Raw genomic sequence first — 19,263 nt, forward strand, 5'->3', positions numbered from 1 at the left:
AAGAATAAAAATTTTTTTTTTTGGAAAGATCTACTTGAGATAAGATTTGGATGGTGCTTGAATTGAATTGAAGGCAAAAATTAAAAAACAAGGCAGCTTTTAGGAATTATTAGATAGAGAGGCAGTGATGAGGAAAATAACTTAAAAAGAAAGGCTCCTTTGAGTAATTTTTCGTCACCTCCAACATTTACCCTTATCCAGTTATCCGTTATATTTTCTACCAAAAAAAGCGTTATCCGTTATCACCACAAAAGAAAATTAAAAAAGTAGGAAAGGTTGCAGGAGTACGTTAATGATACATCTGACCAATCAAATTCAGCCACGTCGTCAATGAAGTGAAACTCTGTTTACTCGCAAACCTACCAGAGTAAAACAGTCAGAAACTTGATGTGTCTGAGAGTCTCTTGACTGATATTTGGCAAAAGTTTATCGAGGCTTCCCCAATTCTGGGCCATGTTCTCCATTGAATGGTCAAAAAGCCAAGGACGCAAATCTAAAATGGCCTCGAACAGACACTCACGCCAACGCCCGACGCTGGCGTGAATGTTCCTTGATCACTCCCCAGTCAGCCAACTCTTCCATTCCAAGGACTGTATCACCAATCTTCCATCTCCAAGCTTGCCTCTGTTTCGAAAGTCATCGTAATTGAGATGGCAAATATAGAGCTCAGAGTCAGACCTTCAAATTTCACTCATCAAGCTTCTTCATCGGTTAGGTGAGCTTATTCGTTCATCTATTTTTCTGGTAATGATCTTTTCTATTGATCATGCAACAGAAATTGAGCCCATTAGAAATCTAGGGCGTCTGAGATGGAGATTGTAGTGATCTTCTGTGTTATCCTGGGTTCATTGGCTTGTTGTTATTTAAGTCGGAAGCCGTAAGTTCCGTAAGTAGGAAAAAAGGGCTACTGTTCTGAATAATTTGCCTACAACATGGTTGCTAATTTGTTCCTAACAGTTCAACTACACGTGCTGTTTATGCCCTTGACTTTTAGCATCAGTAGTCTGCCAATTTTCTGGGACACGTTTAGTATTTTAATTGGTATATGTATTAGCTGTGGCAGTATTTTATTTAAACCATTCTAATGATGGTGCTAGTACCTCCTCCCTTTAATTGCTTTCCTGGACGTGAGATCCAACTGTTAATTGGTGTGTATCTTGTAGGGCAAAGGGTAATATGGCTGGCTATCCATGAATATTTACAAGTGTGGATTTCTTCTATACGTCATATATTGATAATTTATTGCGTTTGATGATTTCATTTGCCCCTTTTGATTCACAGCTAGATTATTACGTTTATCTTTTTTTTGTCCAACTTAAAACATTTAACATTTTGATGGAGTAGTGGTTTCCTCGTTATGTAATGGATTGGAACCCATGGTCAATGGCTTTACCTGGTTTTGTGTAGTTCACCATTATGCAGTCCTTTTTTTTCTTTTTTCACACAGGTTGGTTTATGTGGATACCTTTTTCTTTGTTTACCATTTTCATCTCCGGATTTCAATAGTTGTTATTTACCCATCAAAAGCTGTTAGATTGAAGTCCCTGAATAGTTTTTAGTATCTAACATGCCCCTCGCATGAAAGCCCATTGGGCTTGAAGCGTAGACAAGCACAGACCCACCCATACCTTGTGCTGAATTTTAATTAATTAACGGGGGCGGTGAGGATCAAGCACTAGACCACTTGGTTAAACAAGCTCTGGTACCATCTAAAAGAATTGTTCAACCTAAAAGCTTAAGATGTTAGGTGAGGTTTCTGAATAGGTTTTTATTCTCTAACAGAAATGATGCAGGGCTATAGCAAAATGTAGACTAAAAATTAAGGAAACTTTTGGAATTTGAGAGTTTTAATGGCTAAGGTTTGATTTACGAAGGTAGGGAATGATATTTGGGACGATTTAGGATGGGATGTAGTGAATTAGAAACTAAAAAAGCAAATTTAGGACTACAAAAGATCAAAAAATACAAAAAAGAAACTAAACTCTAGAGAAAAAAATTAAGAAAATTAATAGACCTAAGAATCAAAGTTGAACATTGCAAAGTAAGCAACTGGACGGCCTTCTTTGCTAAGGACAGCTCCAATCCCAACATGGGATTCATCACATTCAACGTCAAAGAGCTTGTTAAAATCAGGTAAGGCTAGTATGGAGCTTTGGTCATCCTCATCTTTAGCTCTTGGAAGCTTTTCTCAGTTGCGAGAGTCCATGTAAACTCATCTCCTTTCAAGCATTCAGTAATGGGTGCCATAATAGTGCTGAAATTCTTTATAAATCGGCGATAAAATGTTGCTAGCCTATGGGAACTACGAATTTCAGTTAAGGTTCTTGGTGTTGGCCACTCTTGAATAGTTTGAACCTTTTCTTGATCCACTTCAATCCCCTTGGCTAAAACAACATACCCCAAAAACACCAATCGATCTGTCATAAAATTACACTTTTTCAAATTTATATATAGCTTATTTTGTTTCAAGACTTGTAGGACTGCTCTCAAGTGTTCTAAGTGGCTGTCATGATCTTTGCTGTGGATGAGTATGTCATCAAAATAAACTACCACAAACTTCCCCATAAATGGTCTTAGAACTTGGCTCATGAACCTCATAAAGGTACTAGGAGCATTAGACAATCCAAATGGCATAACCAGCCATTCATAAAGACTTTCCTTAGTCTTGAATGCAATCTTCCACTCATCCCCTTCTCGGATACGGATTTGATGGTACCCACTCTTCAAATATATCTTTGAAAAGACTTGTGAGCCAGCCAATGTGTCTAACATGTCATCAAGGCGGGGTATGGAAAACCTGTATTTAATTGTAATCTAATTAGTGGCATGACTGTCAATACACATACGCCAACTACCATCTCTCTTTAGTGTGAGTAAAGCTGGTACAACACATGGGCTTAAGTTCTCACGGATCAGCCCCTTCTTCAACAACTCTATTACTTGTCTTTGGAGCTCCTCATGCTCCTTAGGAGTTAGGACTCATTCTATAGTGGGGTAAGTTAGGCAATGCTACTCCTGTCACTAAACCTATATGATGTTGTACATCTCTTAGGGGAGGAAGGCCATTAGGTAATTCCTCAGGCATCACATCAGCATACTCATGAAGTAGCTTCTTCACCATCTTTGGAATAGGTGTTTCTTTGCTAGCTTCTTTTGCAAGTAGTACGTAAGCAACATCCAAATTTCCTTCTTCTTGAGCCAATTTGTTTGAGGTGAAGAGAGCAATGGTTGGCTTGGTTTCCTTCTTTAGAAATGAATCAAGTTGCATTGGTTTAAGAGTTACTTTCTTATTGTCTTTCACAAAGCTGTATATGTTCTTGTCCCCATGATGAATGGTCTTACGATCGTATTGCCATGGGTGTCCTAAAAGAATATGGCATGCATCCATTGGGACAACATCACACCATACTGATTCTTCAAATGTATTACCGATAGAGAAATTAATTAAGCATTTAGAAGAAACTCTTACCTCATACAATATAGTCGGGGGTGTTGAACAGTTTTGAGTTGTAATCTATCCACCATCTCCTGAGAAACAAGACTCTCACTGTCAATAATAAGGTTACACAACTTCCCACCAGCTGTAAAATGTGTTCTAAAGATATTCTTTCTCAACCAATCCCTTGGTAGTGGTTCTTTAGGTGCAACCATGGAGCGCCATATCACTAGAGCTTCACCCTCAATTTCCCCATCCAAGTTTTCTTCCTCTAATGCGTTAGCTTCAATAGTTTCAGCTACTTGTCCATCCTCGACATGGTCTATATCATCTTGTTGTTCATCAATGACTTCGTCAACCAGATGTGTTTACCCTTCAATCCTTCTCTTAGGACATTCATTGGAATTATGTCCCAATTCCATACACCTGAAACATCTAACAGTAGGCTACCCTTGATTGCTCTTGGTTGCATTTGGAGCCCCTTGGACTGTAGGTTGTATTTGGTTGATCACATGACCCTTACCAACCCCAACACTTCGGCCTACTGATGAAGGTGTACCTTGGACAACACTTAGTTTTCGCCCCGAGCTCCAACTCAATTGAGTTTCAACTTTCAGAGCTAGCTGATATGCATCCTTTATTTTATATGGGCAATGTAGGCTGATTTGATCCTGTATTAGCAGCCTCAAACCATTGATATATCTACTAACTTTTTGTTGTTCAGTTTCAGTTATATTACTTTGAAGAGTTAATCTATTAAACTCTTTTGTGTACTCTACACTCATTTCCCGTTGCCTTAAATTTTGCACCATTTGGTAAAGAATTTGCTCATAATCTGGCTGTAAGAATTGGGATTTCAGCTTCTCTTTCATTCTTCCCCAAGAATTAACCTTTCTTTTCCCCTTCATTTCTCTGCCCCTTTGGTAAAATTTCCACCAATCCAAGGCTGTCCCACGCATCTTTGCTATTACAAGCTTCACTTTTCTTTCTTCATTCATTTCTTTCCAATTAAAATAATTTTCAATGCTGTCCAACCAGTCTAGAAACTCTGCGGGTTCCAATTCACCATCAAACTCGTTAGTATGAAGTTGAGCACCATGACCACCTTGATTGGATTGTAAAGCTTGTATTATTCGGTCTTCCCACTGCTGGTTGTTATTCCTTTCATGCTGATCACCTTCAGGTTGCTCAATGTCTTTACTTGATTCTTCACTAATAATGTCAGTGGGCTGTTCATCAACTCTAGGAGCTTGTCTTCTTCTTCCTAGGCTCAAATCACTTGTTATGTCACCATCCCTAACAGCATTTTGACCTAGAAACTCTGCGGGTTCCGATTCACCATCAAACTCGTTAGTATGAAGTTGAGCACCATGACCACCTTGATTGGATTGTAAAGCTTGTATTATTCAGTCTTCCCACCGTTGGTTGTTATTCCTTTCATGCTGATCACCTTCAGGTTGCTCAATGTCTTCACTTGATTCTTCACTAATAATGTTAGTGGGCTGTTCATCAACTCTAGGAGCTTGTCTTCTTCTTCCTAGCCCCAAACCACTTGTTATGTCACCATCCCTAACAGCATTTTGACCTACAAGTTGAGCAAGATGTTCAATCTGTTCTTGCAGCCCTTTTATAGCCTCCTGGAAAATCTCTACAGTGACATGTTGTGGTCTTCTACCACCTCTACCATGTCCACCCCTTACAACCATGACAAGGAGATGAACTTTGAAGCAAACCCAAGGAAAGAACTTGCTTTGATACCACTTGATGTGGATAGAAAAACAAATTACATGCAACACTTAAAGTATACAGCAATAAGCACAAGAAATACCAAACTGAAAACACAAAACGAGTTGGATTTTTAGGGATTTCAGACCTGAAGCTGAAGTAAAACTCCTCTTGGAACAGTTCCGCTACAGTAACAATGGCAGCAAGCTGGCCTCCCGTGCGGACGCGCTACGTTAGAGGGATTGGAAGGTGCCAAAATGGGTTGACTTTTCAAAACCCAAGCTCCCAATACTTGAAAACCCTAGTTGGGGCTGAGCTACAACTCAAACAAGAGAGAAAGAACAAAACAAAGCCCTTATAGAAACAACCCCCTTCTCTTTTAAAATATTTAGACATAAGCCCCTACAATGTTTCCCTCTCACAAGCAGCTCCTTAAGAACAAAACTAACATCAAATGAACCCCAAAAGATAACTTTTGTTACAGAAAGACCCAAGAGACCAAAACCTAACAGATAAGCACCCGAAAACAACGATTTGGAATCCTACTACAAAAAACATGCAAAACAGAATTCATTCATATTTTTTTTCCATTTTTTTCTTCTTTTATTTTTTGCCTCATCAAGAGTTCAGGTTCTTGAAGAATGGCTTTACTGAAAATTTCTGCAAGCTTTCCCATTTCTATATCCTTTCATCTTCCTGCTCTAACTGAGGGTGTGAGGTTTTAAGCAAGCTGATCAAGGAAACTGGGTCCTGAATTTCCCAGTCGTTTAAGTTCCTTCTAAATGTTGGACACCATGTAATGAAACATAGCATTAGTTGGTTTGATTGAGGTAGAGAAAAAAAGGGAAGATGGGCTTGGATTTAGAAGTAATTAAGAAGCTGGGTATAGTTATATCATAACTGGTGACATGGATATAAAATTAAATATGTATGTTATGTACAAGCATACATGTATGTCAGTGTATGGGGTTTTGTCCACTCTAGAAAATGCTAAGTTCAGTTTCTATTCTTTTTATTGCGAGGTATGCACTAAAATATTTCCTATACGTCCTAATAATATTGAGACACAAAAAAATTAAACCTTTTTATGCATCAATAAAAAAGGGGACAAGAAGAGAAATCAGTAATCTGGTTTTGCTTTGAGTGCAATGATGGGGATTTAGCTACAGTTATATTGCATTTTATATGCTATTTGAAATAGTGTAGAGTTACGAATACATTTGGTGTAATTCTATAATTTGACATTCTGTTTTTCTCCAGACTATTACCACGGCCAACATGTCTGACTCAGAGGTTTCATCATTATTCTGGGGTTCAAATGGAGGCTTGTGTTAGATCATATTACCAAAAGAGTTGTGTGGCTTCCAGATATTCCTCAAGATGGATTGAGCTTCCATCTTCAGTTTCAAAGCAATCAGCTGAAAAGAATTCTTTGTCATTGAGGGCATTAATGACCTCTAAAACTCAAGATTTATCTAATACATTTGTTATTGGTGAAGAAAAGGTTGGAGTTCTGTTGTTGAACCTTGGAGGTCCAGAGACTCTTGAAGATGTGCAACCTTTCTTATTCAACCTTTTTGCTGACCCGGTACATAGAATCTTTTCCTTTTCCTTTTCTATTTCTATTTGAATTTCTTTACAAGTCACGCACACTATATGGCCCAGTATTTGAACTCCTCCTCTTCCCTTCCTTTTTTTCCTATTTTTATATAGTAAATAAAATAAAAATTGAAAATTAAAAGGTACAGAAATAGTGAAACAATTGATAATTAACTCAACAATCAAACAATTCATAATTCAGAAAACAAGACACTCAAAACTACTTCATCCTAAATAAGATCTAACATAGTCCATAGTGAGTGATCCATGAAGAAAAGTCTTCAAATTCTAGGTGAGCTAACAACCACTCCATAATGAGTGACCAAATGTCAGAAAAACAAGGAACTGAAGGCATGCCCATAGAAAAGTATAAACTATTAAAATAATTCATCTTTTTCTTTTGAATTTTAAATTTATCAAGCTATAAACAAGGTCTAAAACTTTGTCTTTGTTACTTAATAATTGTTTCCATTAAAAAATGGCATTCATTGTATATATTAGCTGCTCATTTATGTCAAATAAGCAGATAAAGGAAAATGTTATGTTGAGGTGTCCATTTTGGAAATCAACAAGAAGTTGATTTCCAAAAATTTTTCAAAGTTATTGATAAAAAAAGAGGTGTCCATTTCGGAAATCAACATGTGTTAAACATGGACACTTCATCCACTTAGGGGAGTCCATGCAACACTGGCTTGGTAAAATTGAACTCTTCTCTCCTTTCTTCAAAATATCTTGCCCCCTTTTCTTCTCTTCTCTCTCTTATATTCTCACTAACTGTATGACAAAATACAGAACTATTTTTTTTGGGCCAGTATTTACTAAGTTTTATTTCTTGAAAACTAAAGAAATATGTGCATGCTGATATGTGTGTATTTTATTCTAATAAAAGTGATGGGGAATTGGGGAGAACATGTCACCACTTGCAAATGAAAATCCAAGGTATGTCTTATCTTAAAAAAAAAATCTAAGTTATGGCTTTCTCCCTCACCCTTCTAAGGCAACAAGTGAACCAGTCTCAGGGTTCCTTATTCTCTGTTTGCCTTTTAGTATTTTATCTGTATCCTTTTTCTTTGATGAGCAATTGTAAAATTTTATTAATTAATAACTTGATTTAGAAGTGTAATTTCGTACAACAACCCATGGAGAGGCGTGAGCTGCAGCCCCTCCTAAAAGCTTACAAGTTCACTAAAATAAATTACAGAAATCACAGTTGAGACCAAAACATTTCTTCCCTATTTACCCTTTGTTTGGCTAACACATCAGCCATAGCATTTTCTGATCTCCCCAACCATTATATAGAAACCAACATATTCCTTGTCAGCCACATGACTTTCTTAATTTTATTCTTGTAGCACCATATGCTTAGGGTTTTTCAGCCAGCTCATCACCACTTTGGAATCCCCTTCAATTATTAACTGCTCTACCCCCAATTGGTTTGCAAATTGTACCCCTTGTACAGTAGCTAATAGCTCTGCCCTAATAGTCTCTGAATCCTGAAGGACCTGAGTAAAGCAGAACAATCTCTCCACTCTCATTCCTTAGAACACCCCCATTCAAGAGGGCCTTGGGTTACCCAAGCTACTTCCATCAAAGTTCAACTTCAGCAAACCTTGAAACAGAGGAGGCCACCTTGTAACTATCTTGTTCTTGAAGGAAGATCACCTTGCTACTGCTAACCAATTTCTCCAAAAAGCATTATATGAAAAATCTTGAAAAATTTCCAAGGTCTTCAGCCAATGTATTGCCTTATTCAACACACAGTCTTTCAATTCTTGGCTGCTCTTTTCCTTCTCTTGAAAAGTTATAGCATTCCTTTTTTTTTTGATAAGTGTGTGATATTTTATTCAAAAAAGAACAATATGATAATACAATACAGACTGCCCAAGGAGAGGCACGAGCTGGTACCTCTCCTAACCAACAACAATGTATTACAACAGACTAGGAAATGAAAGTTTACAAAGCTGCCCAGAATAAATGTTCCCTTGATACCCCTTGCTTAGCTAACCCTTCCGCTATGGTATTAGCTGTTCTACCCACCCACTGAGAATTAACAGTCATGTTCCTTGAAAGCCAATTAACTTTCCTCAGAATGTCCCTGTAGCACCAGATAACTGAATCTGGATTTTTTAACCAACCCACAACAACTTTGGAGTCTCCTTCAATAAGTACGTTCTGAACTCTTAACTGGTCTGCAATCTGAATACCTTGTACTGCCGCTAGAAGCTCAGCTCTAATAGAGTCTCCTATACCCACGGAGCCTGAGAATAAAGCTAAGATATTGCTGTCTTTATCTCTCAGTACCCTTCCTATCCCTGAGGGACCTGGATTGCCTTGGCTGCTACCATCAAAATTCAGCTTTGTCCAGCCTTCAGAAGGAGGCAACCACACGGCTGGTACCTTGTTCTTTCTGGTACTGCTACTAGCCACAACTATCCAGTTCCTCCAAATGTCATCAAAAGAGAAAATTTTAAAGGAGTCCAATGATCTCAGCCAATGGATTGCCCTGGCCAAAATAGAATCCTTTACAGTCTGAATATTTCTTTCCTTCTCTTGGAAAAGCCTCACATATCTTTCTTCCCAAATTGTCCACAAAGCAGCAACTCTAATGCACCTCCACATTGTTTCTTCCCATAGTGTCCAAATTAGGGCCGCTTGGACACATCTATACATAATTCCCCCTGTTTTTGTAGGCCAAGAGAAAGTAGAATGGTCAAAGATCATGTGAACTTCTACTGGTAAGCTCCAACTACTCCCAAAAAGTGAGAGTAACCAAGCCCATAAGTCTGCAGAAAAAGGACACGCTATTAGTAGATGATAACAATCCTCCCCATGAGCTCTACAGAGGGTACACCAGTTAGGAGAAATACAGAGGAAAGGTCTTCTCTTTTGTAAGTTATCTAGAGTGTTTATTTTTCCGTGGTACACTTCCCAACAAAAAGCCATAATCTATGGGGGAACTGGCCTGCACCAAATTTCCTTTGATGGAAAAAGTTGTTGGACAGAAGAATGAGAGTTGGACTTAAAAGTAAGAGGCACAAGTAAAGGTCCCTTTGGGCCTAGGAGCCCACACCCTTTTGTTTGGATTAGAGGGGTCCAAGCAAACTTGATTAAGGCAGCCAAGTAAGTCAGAGAGAGATTCAGTTTCATTATCCCTTAAGCCCCTACAAAACTCGAATTCACAATTAGGAGCTATAGCTGTTCCTAAAGATGAGACAAATTTTGAGACCACCTCCTTTTTATACAATAAAATAGAAAATAATAAAGGGAATAGGTCCTTTAGAGGGGTGTTTCCTACCTAGATGTCCTCTCAAAATCGGACAGCATTTCCAGAACAAACTTCATACCTAACAAACCTCAGAAATTGAGGAAGAGTGTTGTGGATGGCCTTCTAAGGTGCTGCCAAGTTAGCCTGCCTTGATGCACCAGCATCCCATCCATTCTCTGGACTCCCATGAATGCTTCCCACCACTTCATGCCAAAGCCTCTCACTTTTCAGTGGCCATCGCCAGAGCCATTTCCCTAACAAAGCTTGATTTTTGACCCTCCCTATTCCCATACCTCTCTCTTCTTTCTTTCTACAAATAATTTCCCATTTAATCAAATGATCATTTTTTCTTTCTCTTGATTTCCACAGAAAATCTCTCATCAATTTCTCCAATTTCCTTGCTTCCTTAGGTGGTATCCTAAAAACAGATAGGAAATAAGTGGGTAAGTTAGCCAATGTAGCTTTTATTAGAGTGATTCTCCCTCCCAATGAAATGTAATTCTTCTTTCACGAAGCTAACCTCTTCTTAAAATTTTCTAGCACTGAGGTCCAAAATCTACTCTCCCTAGGATTTGCTTCTAATGGAAGCCCTAAGTAGGACATAGGTCAAGAAGAAATGGAACACTCAAGACACTCCATATGGTCTCAATCTCCCAATCCTCCAGATTAATACCTACTATGCAGCTCTTTTCCAGATTTATTTTCAAATTAGATACTTTTTCAAAACCTTTGATTAGCTCCTTTAGGTTTTCTACCTTCTTGCTAATACCTCATTCACAAAAAAATCATTATGTCATCTGCAAAGTAAAGGTGGGTGACTGGAATCTGATTTCTCCTGACTCTTCAACCCCTAATGGTATCTTCTCTATCGGCCTTAGTAATGATTCTGCTAATCACATCAGCTACTAAAGTAAATAGAAAAGGAGAGAGTGGGTCCCCTTGCCTAACTCCCCTACAAGTTGGAAAGAAATCCTTCACCACACCATTAACCAATATAGAGTAGTGACAAGTACTGAGACACCCAAATATCCAGCTACACCACTTGTTCTTGAAACCACAGTTCCTAATCACCTCTAACAAAAAACTCCCAATCTACCAAATCATAACCCTTTTCAAGATCCAATTTACACATGAAACCTCTTTTCCTAGATCTTTTCATTTCCTCCACACATTCATTTGCAATTAGGATCTGATATGTTATTTGTCACCCTTGAATGAAAGCCCCTTGAGTTTGGCTAATAATAAATGGGAGAACTTCTTTGATCCTCAAAGAGAGCACTTTAGCCAGGATATTATACATGCTTGTCACCAGACTAATATGCCTGAAATCTTTTGGGTGGTTAGCATCAATCTTCTTAGGGATTAAGGCTAAGAATGTGGCATTGACTCCAGGGCTTATTGTGTGGTTATCTGCAAATTCCTTAAATACTTCAACTAGATCCTTTTTTAGTACCTCCCAACAATCTTGATAAAAAAGCCATTGTAAAGCCATTTGGGTATGGTGCCTTGGATCTATCTATTAGAATGACAACCTGCTTTATCTCTTCTTCCTCGAAAGTCCTTTCCAGCCACCTTGCCTTTTCATCAACCAATCTTGCCCATTCCAACCCCTCTACATCTGCTCTCTCACTCAAAAGCCTTCTAAAGGTCGATTTAAAATGGTCCACAAACTTCTTGGCTATATCATCTTGGTTAGCAATCACTTCTTCATCTATTTCCAATTTGGTTACAAAATTTTTTCTTCGTCTCCCATTTGCCAGGTCATGAAAAAATCTAGTATTCCCATTGCCTTCCTTTATCCACTTGTGCCTAGATTTTTGTCTTCAACTGATTTCCTCCCTCAATAATACTTCTTCCAAATGCTTTTTCAATTGTCTCCTTAAACCCCTATCTTCCTTGGTCACAAGATTTTGAGGTTCCTTCATCTCCAAGTCTTCTATCTAAGTGATTAGGCTCAATTTTTGTTCCTCTATTCTCTCGAAATGATCCCTATTCCACTCTCTTATTTTTGCTCTCAACCTCTTTAGCTTCTTATGAAACTTGACCCCCTTCCATCTTACCCCCTCATCTCCTCACCCCACCACTCCTTCACTTTCTTCACAAAATCTGGATGGATTAACCACATATTTTAAAATCTTAAAGGTTTAGGTCCAGTGGGAAAGGATTCCGTACCTATCTAATGATTAGAGGCGACCCTGGGTAAAGCTCTAGCAACCAAGTTTTCCAAACTGTTCTCCCAGGCTAAGTTAAATAAAAAACCTGTCCAATTTTGAACACAAAGGGGTTTTTAGAAGGTTGGACCAAGTATAATTGGTTTGCACTTTAACTCATAATATTCAATGAAACCATTAAACTTCCTCATGCTAGTCTGATGGCAATTACTAGTTTCATAAAATCTGATTACGTTAAAATCCCCACCCAAGCACCAGGAGCCATCCCACGACCCATTGATTGCATATAACCCCTCCCACATTTCGTTTCTCTCTCTATAGGAGTTGGGGCCATACACATTGGTTAAAACCCTTATGCACCCATCCTCTACAATCTTGAAATCGATGGAAATGGAGAATGTACCCATCAATTCTTTCATTGCTTTCACTACATCCTCCTTCCATAGAGTTACAATCCCCCTTGAGTCTCCCCAAGGAGCCGAAGTCCAACCTACACCTCTAGACCTCAAGATAGATCTAACTCATCTTCCATCTAAATCCATCAGTTTGGATTCTTGTAATAGCACAATGTCGGGTTTTTCCCTTCTAAGTAGGTCTTTGATCACCCTTCTCTTTCTTGCACTCCCTAATTCTCTTACATTCCAACTAATAATTTTCATCGGGACAAAGGTGGTAAAAAACCCTATCAAGAAACCTCATTCTCCTTATTTTAGGCCCTTCCTCCTATCCCCTCTACCGCTGAATTCTAAGTACCCCTCAATGTCTGAAATCAGCCTTTCTACTTCAGATATTTTTTCTTCTTTTTTCCTTTTTTTCCCCCCCTACCTAAAACAACTGTCATCCACTTCCTTCTCTGCATCCTTTTCAGCCATTGTAATCCCCCCTTTTTTCTCCAACCCCTAATGGCATCTTCACTGTTAGCTTTAGTAATGATCCTACTAATCACATCAGCTACTAAGGTAAAAAGGAAGGGTGAGAGTGGATCCCCTTGCCTGACACCCCTGCAAGCTGGAAAAAAGTCCCTCACCATACCATTTACCAGAATAGAGTAGTGACAAGTACCGATACACCCAAAAATCCAACTACACCACTTGTCCCCAAATCCACAGTTTCGCATAACCTCTAATAGAAACTTCCAGTCCACCAAATCATAGGCCTTTTCAAAATTCAATTTACAAATGAAACCTCTCTTACTAGACCTTTTCATTTCCTCCACACACTCATTCGCAATTAAGATCTGATCTGTTATTTGTCGCCCTTGAATGAAAGCCCCCTGGGTTTCACTAATGATAGAAGGGAGGACTGTTTTGATCCTCAACGAAAGCACTTTAGCCAGAATTTTATAGATGCTTGTCACCAGACTAATAGGCCTATAATATTTTGGGTGGTTGGCATCATTCTTCTTAGGTATTAAGGCAAAAAAGGTGGCATTAATTCCAGGGTTTATAATGTGATTGTCTGCAAATTCCTTAAAGACTTCAACTAAATCCTCTTTCAACACCTCCCAACAGTTTTGATAAAAACCCATTGTAAAGCCATCTGGATCTGGAGCCTTGGATCTATCCATTAGAAAGACAACATTCTTAATCTTTTCTTCATCGAAATCCCTTTCCAGCCACCTTGCCACTCCGTCATCAATTCTTGGCCATTCCACCCTTTCCACGACTGCTCTCTCACTCAAAGGTCTTCTATAAATTGATTTGAAGTGGTCCACAAATTTTCTGGCTATGGTTGGTAATCACCTCCTCTCCTATCTCTAGCTTGGTCACAAGATTCTTTCTTCGTCTCCCATTTGCCAAATCATGGAAAAATCTCCACTTGTGTCTAGATTTTTGTCTCCAATTGATTTCTTTCCTCAGTAACACCTCTTCCAAATCCTTTTTCAATTGTCTCCTTAACACTCTGTCCTCCTCGGTCAACCCATTTTGAGATTCCTTTACATCCAAGTTTTCTATTCGAGAGATTAGGCACAATTTTTGCTCCTCAATTCTACCAAAATGATCTCTATTCCACTCTTTTATTTTGGCTCTCAACCTTAAAAATTTCTTATGAAACTTGATCCCCTTCCATCTTACCCCCCTCTCCTCCTCACCCCACCATTCCTTCACTTTTTTCACAAAATCTGTATGGGTAAGCCACATATTTTTGAATCTAAAAGGTTTGGGTCCTATAGGAAAAAACTCAGTACCTATCTGGATAGGACAGTGATCGGAGGTGACCTTGGGTAATGCTCTAGCAACCAAGTTTTCCAAACTATTCTCCCAGGCAAGGTTAAATAAGAACCTGTCCAACTTCGAACACAAAGGGGTTTCTTGAAGGTTGGACCAAGTGTAACTGGCTTGCACCAGAGGTATTTCCTTCAGTTCACATTCTTCAATAAAACCATTAAATTTCTTCATGCTTGTTGTAATTATCTGTTGGGGATTACTAGTTTCATCAGAGAATCTAATGACATTAAAATCCCCGCCTAAGCACCAAGGGCCATCCCATAGCCCCTTGATTGCATAAAGTTCCTCCCACATCTCATTCCTCTCTCTATACGAATTAGGGCCATAAACATTGGTTAAGACCCATACACACCCATTCTCTACATTCTTACACTTAATGGAAACTGAGAATCTGCCTATCAATTCTTCCACTACTTCCACCACATCCTCCCTCCATAGTGTTACGATCCCCCCTGAGGCTCCCCAAGAAGGAGACGAGCTCCAACCTAAACCTCTAGACCTCCAAAAACTCCGCACCCATCTCCCATCTAATTCCATCATTTTGGATTCTTGTAACAACACAATATCGGGTTTTTCCCTTCGGAGTAGGTCTTTGATCACCCTTCTCTTTCTTGCACTCCCTAACCCTCTTACATTTCAGCTAATATTTTTCATCGAGACAAAATAGCAAAAAAAAAAAAAAAAACCCATGAAAAGGCCATAATCTCCTCATTTGAGGCCCTTCCTCCTATCACCTCTACCACTGAATTCTAAATCCCCCTCAATGTCTGAGATTAGCCTTTCCACGTCAGATCTTTTTTTCTTCTTTGTTCCTCCCCCCCCCCCCTTCCTAATACAACAATCATCCTTTTTCTTTTCTCCATCCTTTCCAGTCAATGTCTGAGGAAGAATTTTTCCCTGGTCACACTTATTTTGGCTACAACATTCTTTCTTGGTCACAAAATTCTTTCTTCGTCTCCCATTTGCCAAATCATGGAAGAATCTAGTGTTCCCATCGCCTTCTTTAATCCACTTGTGTCTAGATTTTTGTCTCCAATGGATTTCTTCCCTCAATAACACCTCTTCCAAATCCTTTTTTAATTGTCTCCTTAACACTCTGTCCTCCTCGGTCAGCCCATTGTGAGATTCCTTTACATCCAAGTTCTCTATTCGAGAGATTAGGCCCAATTTTTGCTCCTCAATTTTACCAAATTGATCTCTATTCCACTCTTTTATTTTGGCTCTCAACCTTTTTAATTTCTTGTGGAACTTGATCCCCTTCCATCTTACCCCCCTCTCCTCCTCACCCCACCACTCTTTCACTTTTTTTACAAAATCTGGATGGGTAAGCCACATATTTTCAAATCTAAAAGGTTTGGGTCCTATAGGAAAAGACTAAGTACCTATTTGGATAGGACAGTGATCGAAGGTGACCTTGGGTAACGCCCTAGCAACCAAATTTTCCAAACTATTCTCCCAGGCAAGGTTAAATAGGAACCTATCCAACTTCGAGCACAAAGGGGTTTCCTGAAGGTTGGACCAAATGTAACTGGCTTGCAGTAGAGGTATTTCCTTCAGGTTACAATCTTCAATAAAACCATTAAATTTCCTCATGCTTGTTGAGATTACCTGTTGGGGATTACTGGTTTCATCAGAGAATCTAATGACGTTAAAATCCCCGCCCAGGCACCAAGGACCATCCCATAGCCCCTTGATTGCATATAGTTCCTCCCACATCTCATTCCTCTCTCTATAAGAATTAGGGCCATAAATATTGGTTAAAACCCATACACACCCATTCTCTACATTCTTGCACTTAATGGAAACTGAGAATCTGCCTATCAATTCTTCCACTACTTCCACCACATCCTCCCTCCACAGTGTTACAATCCCCCCCGAGGCTCCCCAAGAAGGAGCCAAGCTCCAACCTAAACCTCTAGACCTCCAAAAACCCCTCACCCATCTTCCATATAATTCCATCAATTTGGATTCTTGTAACAGCACAATATCAGGTTTTTCCCTTCGGAGTAGGTGTTTGATCACCCTTCTCTTCCTTGCACTCCCTAACCCTCTTACATTCCTGCTAATAATTTTCTTCGAGACAAAGTAGCAAAAGAACCCAATAAGAGGCCATATTCTCCTTATTTTAGGCCCTTCCTCCTATCCCCTCTACCACTGAATTCTAAATCCCCCTCAATGTCTGAAATTAGCCTTTCCACTTCAGATCTTTTTTTCTTATTTGTTCCCCCCCCCCCTCTTCCTAATACAGCAATCATCCTCTTTCTTTTCTCCATCATTTCCAGCCAATGTTTGAGGAAGAATTTTGCCCTGCTCACACTTATTTTGGCTACAACATCTTTCTCCAAGTCCTTCCTTTTTATTTTGTTCCTCCATCATTGTACAGATCAACTCCCAAATTCTGTCTGCCTCCCCCTTGCTACTTGCTTCCATCACCCTCTCTCCTCCTTCCACTATCACCCTCTCTCTTGCATTAGAACCTCTTGGATGGGAAGCTGGAATATTTGTTACAGGCATAGCAGACAAGTCGGTACCTAAAAAAGAATTGACACCCATACCTAGTAGGACGGGGGTAGGACTAGAATCATTGGAATTGAGTTGCTGATAGGCGATAAATGGTTTTAAGGCCCATCCGCTTTTTGGACAAAGTTGTGAAGTAGACATAGTGAAAGAATCACTTCCTGACGACCTACCCACTTGGAAAACCTTTCTCTATGTTTCCGACACTAGAATACCCACATCCATCCTCACGGCCGATTCTTGTCCCTCTCCACGAACATCCTATAATTCATTAGACTCAGGGTCAGCTCCCTCGACGAAGGGAAGAGGAGTTTTCACAGCTTTAGGACCATTTTCTTCACCATTTCTAGTCTTCCCGCCACTTGCCTCTTCAATCTCTTCCTCTAAAAACAACAACTCTGTATGCAAACTTTCTATTTCAAGTAAATCATTGTTGCTTTTCGGAGATAGACTTCCCAAACTTAAAGTTTCGTCTCTATCAGAATTGTCACTGCTGTTTTGTTCACTCAACCAATCTTCAAACCCTGTTCTGTTCAAATCACTAGGCTTCAGGTATCTCGGGTTGCGTCTGTCTGGTGAGAGACGGTTCGCTAGGTTGGATGGGACCCACTATAGAGAGCCTCGAGACTGAGAGTCTTGAGGTTTTGCACCTGAACTATTCGACCGAAAGGAGGGATTCATGGTAGAAGAAGATAGACGCTTATTCTCGTCTATCATCTCATCCCTCCTCCCAGTCACGTGCTTACTTAAAGGGTCCCTTGGCCCATCTGCCTTGTAATGGGCCTTGGGCTCAAAACTTGTAATATAAGAACCCAACTTTAAAGCCTTTACTTGAGTTGCCTTCTCCGGCCCACTAGAAAAGGGACCCACTCGACTGGGCCCATTTTCTAAGTCTTTTCCTCCCACGTGACCTCTTAACAAATCACGCCCCCCTGTTTTAATGGTCGAACCAGCAACCCTCCCTATCTGAGGTTGCTGGTTCAGCCCTCTCCCTATAGACACTGGTAAATTTTTGTCTATTTCCCCTGACACCACCTGCGCAAAAGATCTGCCATTTGTCATAGCCTTTTCTTGCTTTCTACAGGTTTGACCTTCCATCTGCCCCAAAGCTTTTTGGCTTCCCAAAATTTGTTGGCCCTTTTTAGCGAAACATTCTTTCCCATTTGAATTAACCAATCTCACAAGTCCACGTAATGCTTCTTCTTCCCCCTTCTCCCCTCCTACCATACGAGCCTCCTTCCACAACCCTGCTTCAATGGAGGATGCTAGCCACACAGAGACAAAACTCCCCTCTGTTCGTACCTTTACCTTTCGTGGAATGTCTTCTGGCTTCACACCACTTAGCAGGATTGTTACTGAATAAAAATCACCCCTGAAAGCTCATTTCAAGATTCCTCCACACAATACTGCTATAGACTCTGCTACTTCTTGTTTCCATAGATGAAATGGCAAGCCTATTACACACACCACCACACCATCTTCGACAAATAAATCCTTGGAGTTGGATGTTGGATTCCATTTAAAGACTGTGAATGATCCAAAATCAGCTTGAACATTGATAGCTGATATTTCCAATTCATTCTCTATTGGATCTAGGAGGGCTTTACAGTTATCGAATGATGATGCTTCAACCTGGTTGCCAGTAAGTCAGCTACCCTCCTTCAATCATTAACCTTTTCCTTGGCTTGTAGCACAAGTTTACTATCCCACTCTTCTCTCTCTAGACCTCCCACAATTCTGCATTGGCCTTTTGTTTTTGCCATGACCACTGGCCCTTGTTCTACCCTGCTGTTGCTGAGATATGCCTTCTCCTCCCTTATGGAGGCTTTTTTATCATTTGCTACTCTGAGCTAAAAACTCTTTGAACAACCAATCAACTTCCCCCCATCCTTGGTTCTGTTTTCCTGCTGGTAGACACACCAGTTGCCTTCGTCCCTTACCAAAAAATTCAGCCAAAGCTATAAAGAAACCTTTTCTATTCCTCTTACATTCAACAACATATCTTCTCCCTTCTAATGTACTAAAATCCTGCCAGTTTATCTGCTTACCTTTTGAACAGGCTCCAGCTATGAACTCTCTTAGCCACTCGATCACTTCTAATCCTTTCAGCAATATTGTACCCTTTTTCGCTTCCCTTACCTTTAGGCTTACCTTCCCCTTGATTCTCATCTCTTCGAACAGGAAATTTTTTGCTTCTATCTTCAAAGATCTCCTCCACTGACCTGCCTGCACAAACTCCATTTCTCTTTTGTGTAACAAAGATATAGTTATGTTTCTGTTCTAGGAATGTTCCGTTGGAACATTACAAAATGTCACCTACTA

General features: G+C 39.7%; 1 protein-coding gene across 1 annotated transcript in view; it reads left to right on the plus strand.

Annotated features, from left to right (window-relative positions):
• Positions 1-374: 374 nt before the first annotated feature.
• The window catches only part of FC2 (ferrochelatase 2), a 129,603-nt gene continuing 110,714 nt past the window's right edge, over positions 375-19,263 (plus strand). The window contains exons 1-2 of the mRNA XM_088952771.1: positions 375-715; positions 6,422-6,749. Coding sequence (XP_088808897.1) covers positions 651-715; positions 6,422-6,749 — 393 coding nt within the window. The 5' untranslated portion in view covers positions 375-650. The remainder of the gene's footprint in view (positions 716-6,421; positions 6,750-19,263) is intronic.

Source organism: Nelumbo lutea, chromosome 7 (assembly GCF_056320005.1).
Source record: "Nelumbo lutea isolate HS-2025 chromosome 7, American lotus-T2T, whole genome shotgun sequence".
NCBI classification, from domain to species: Eukaryota; Viridiplantae; Streptophyta; class Magnoliopsida; order Proteales; family Nelumbonaceae; genus Nelumbo; species Nelumbo lutea.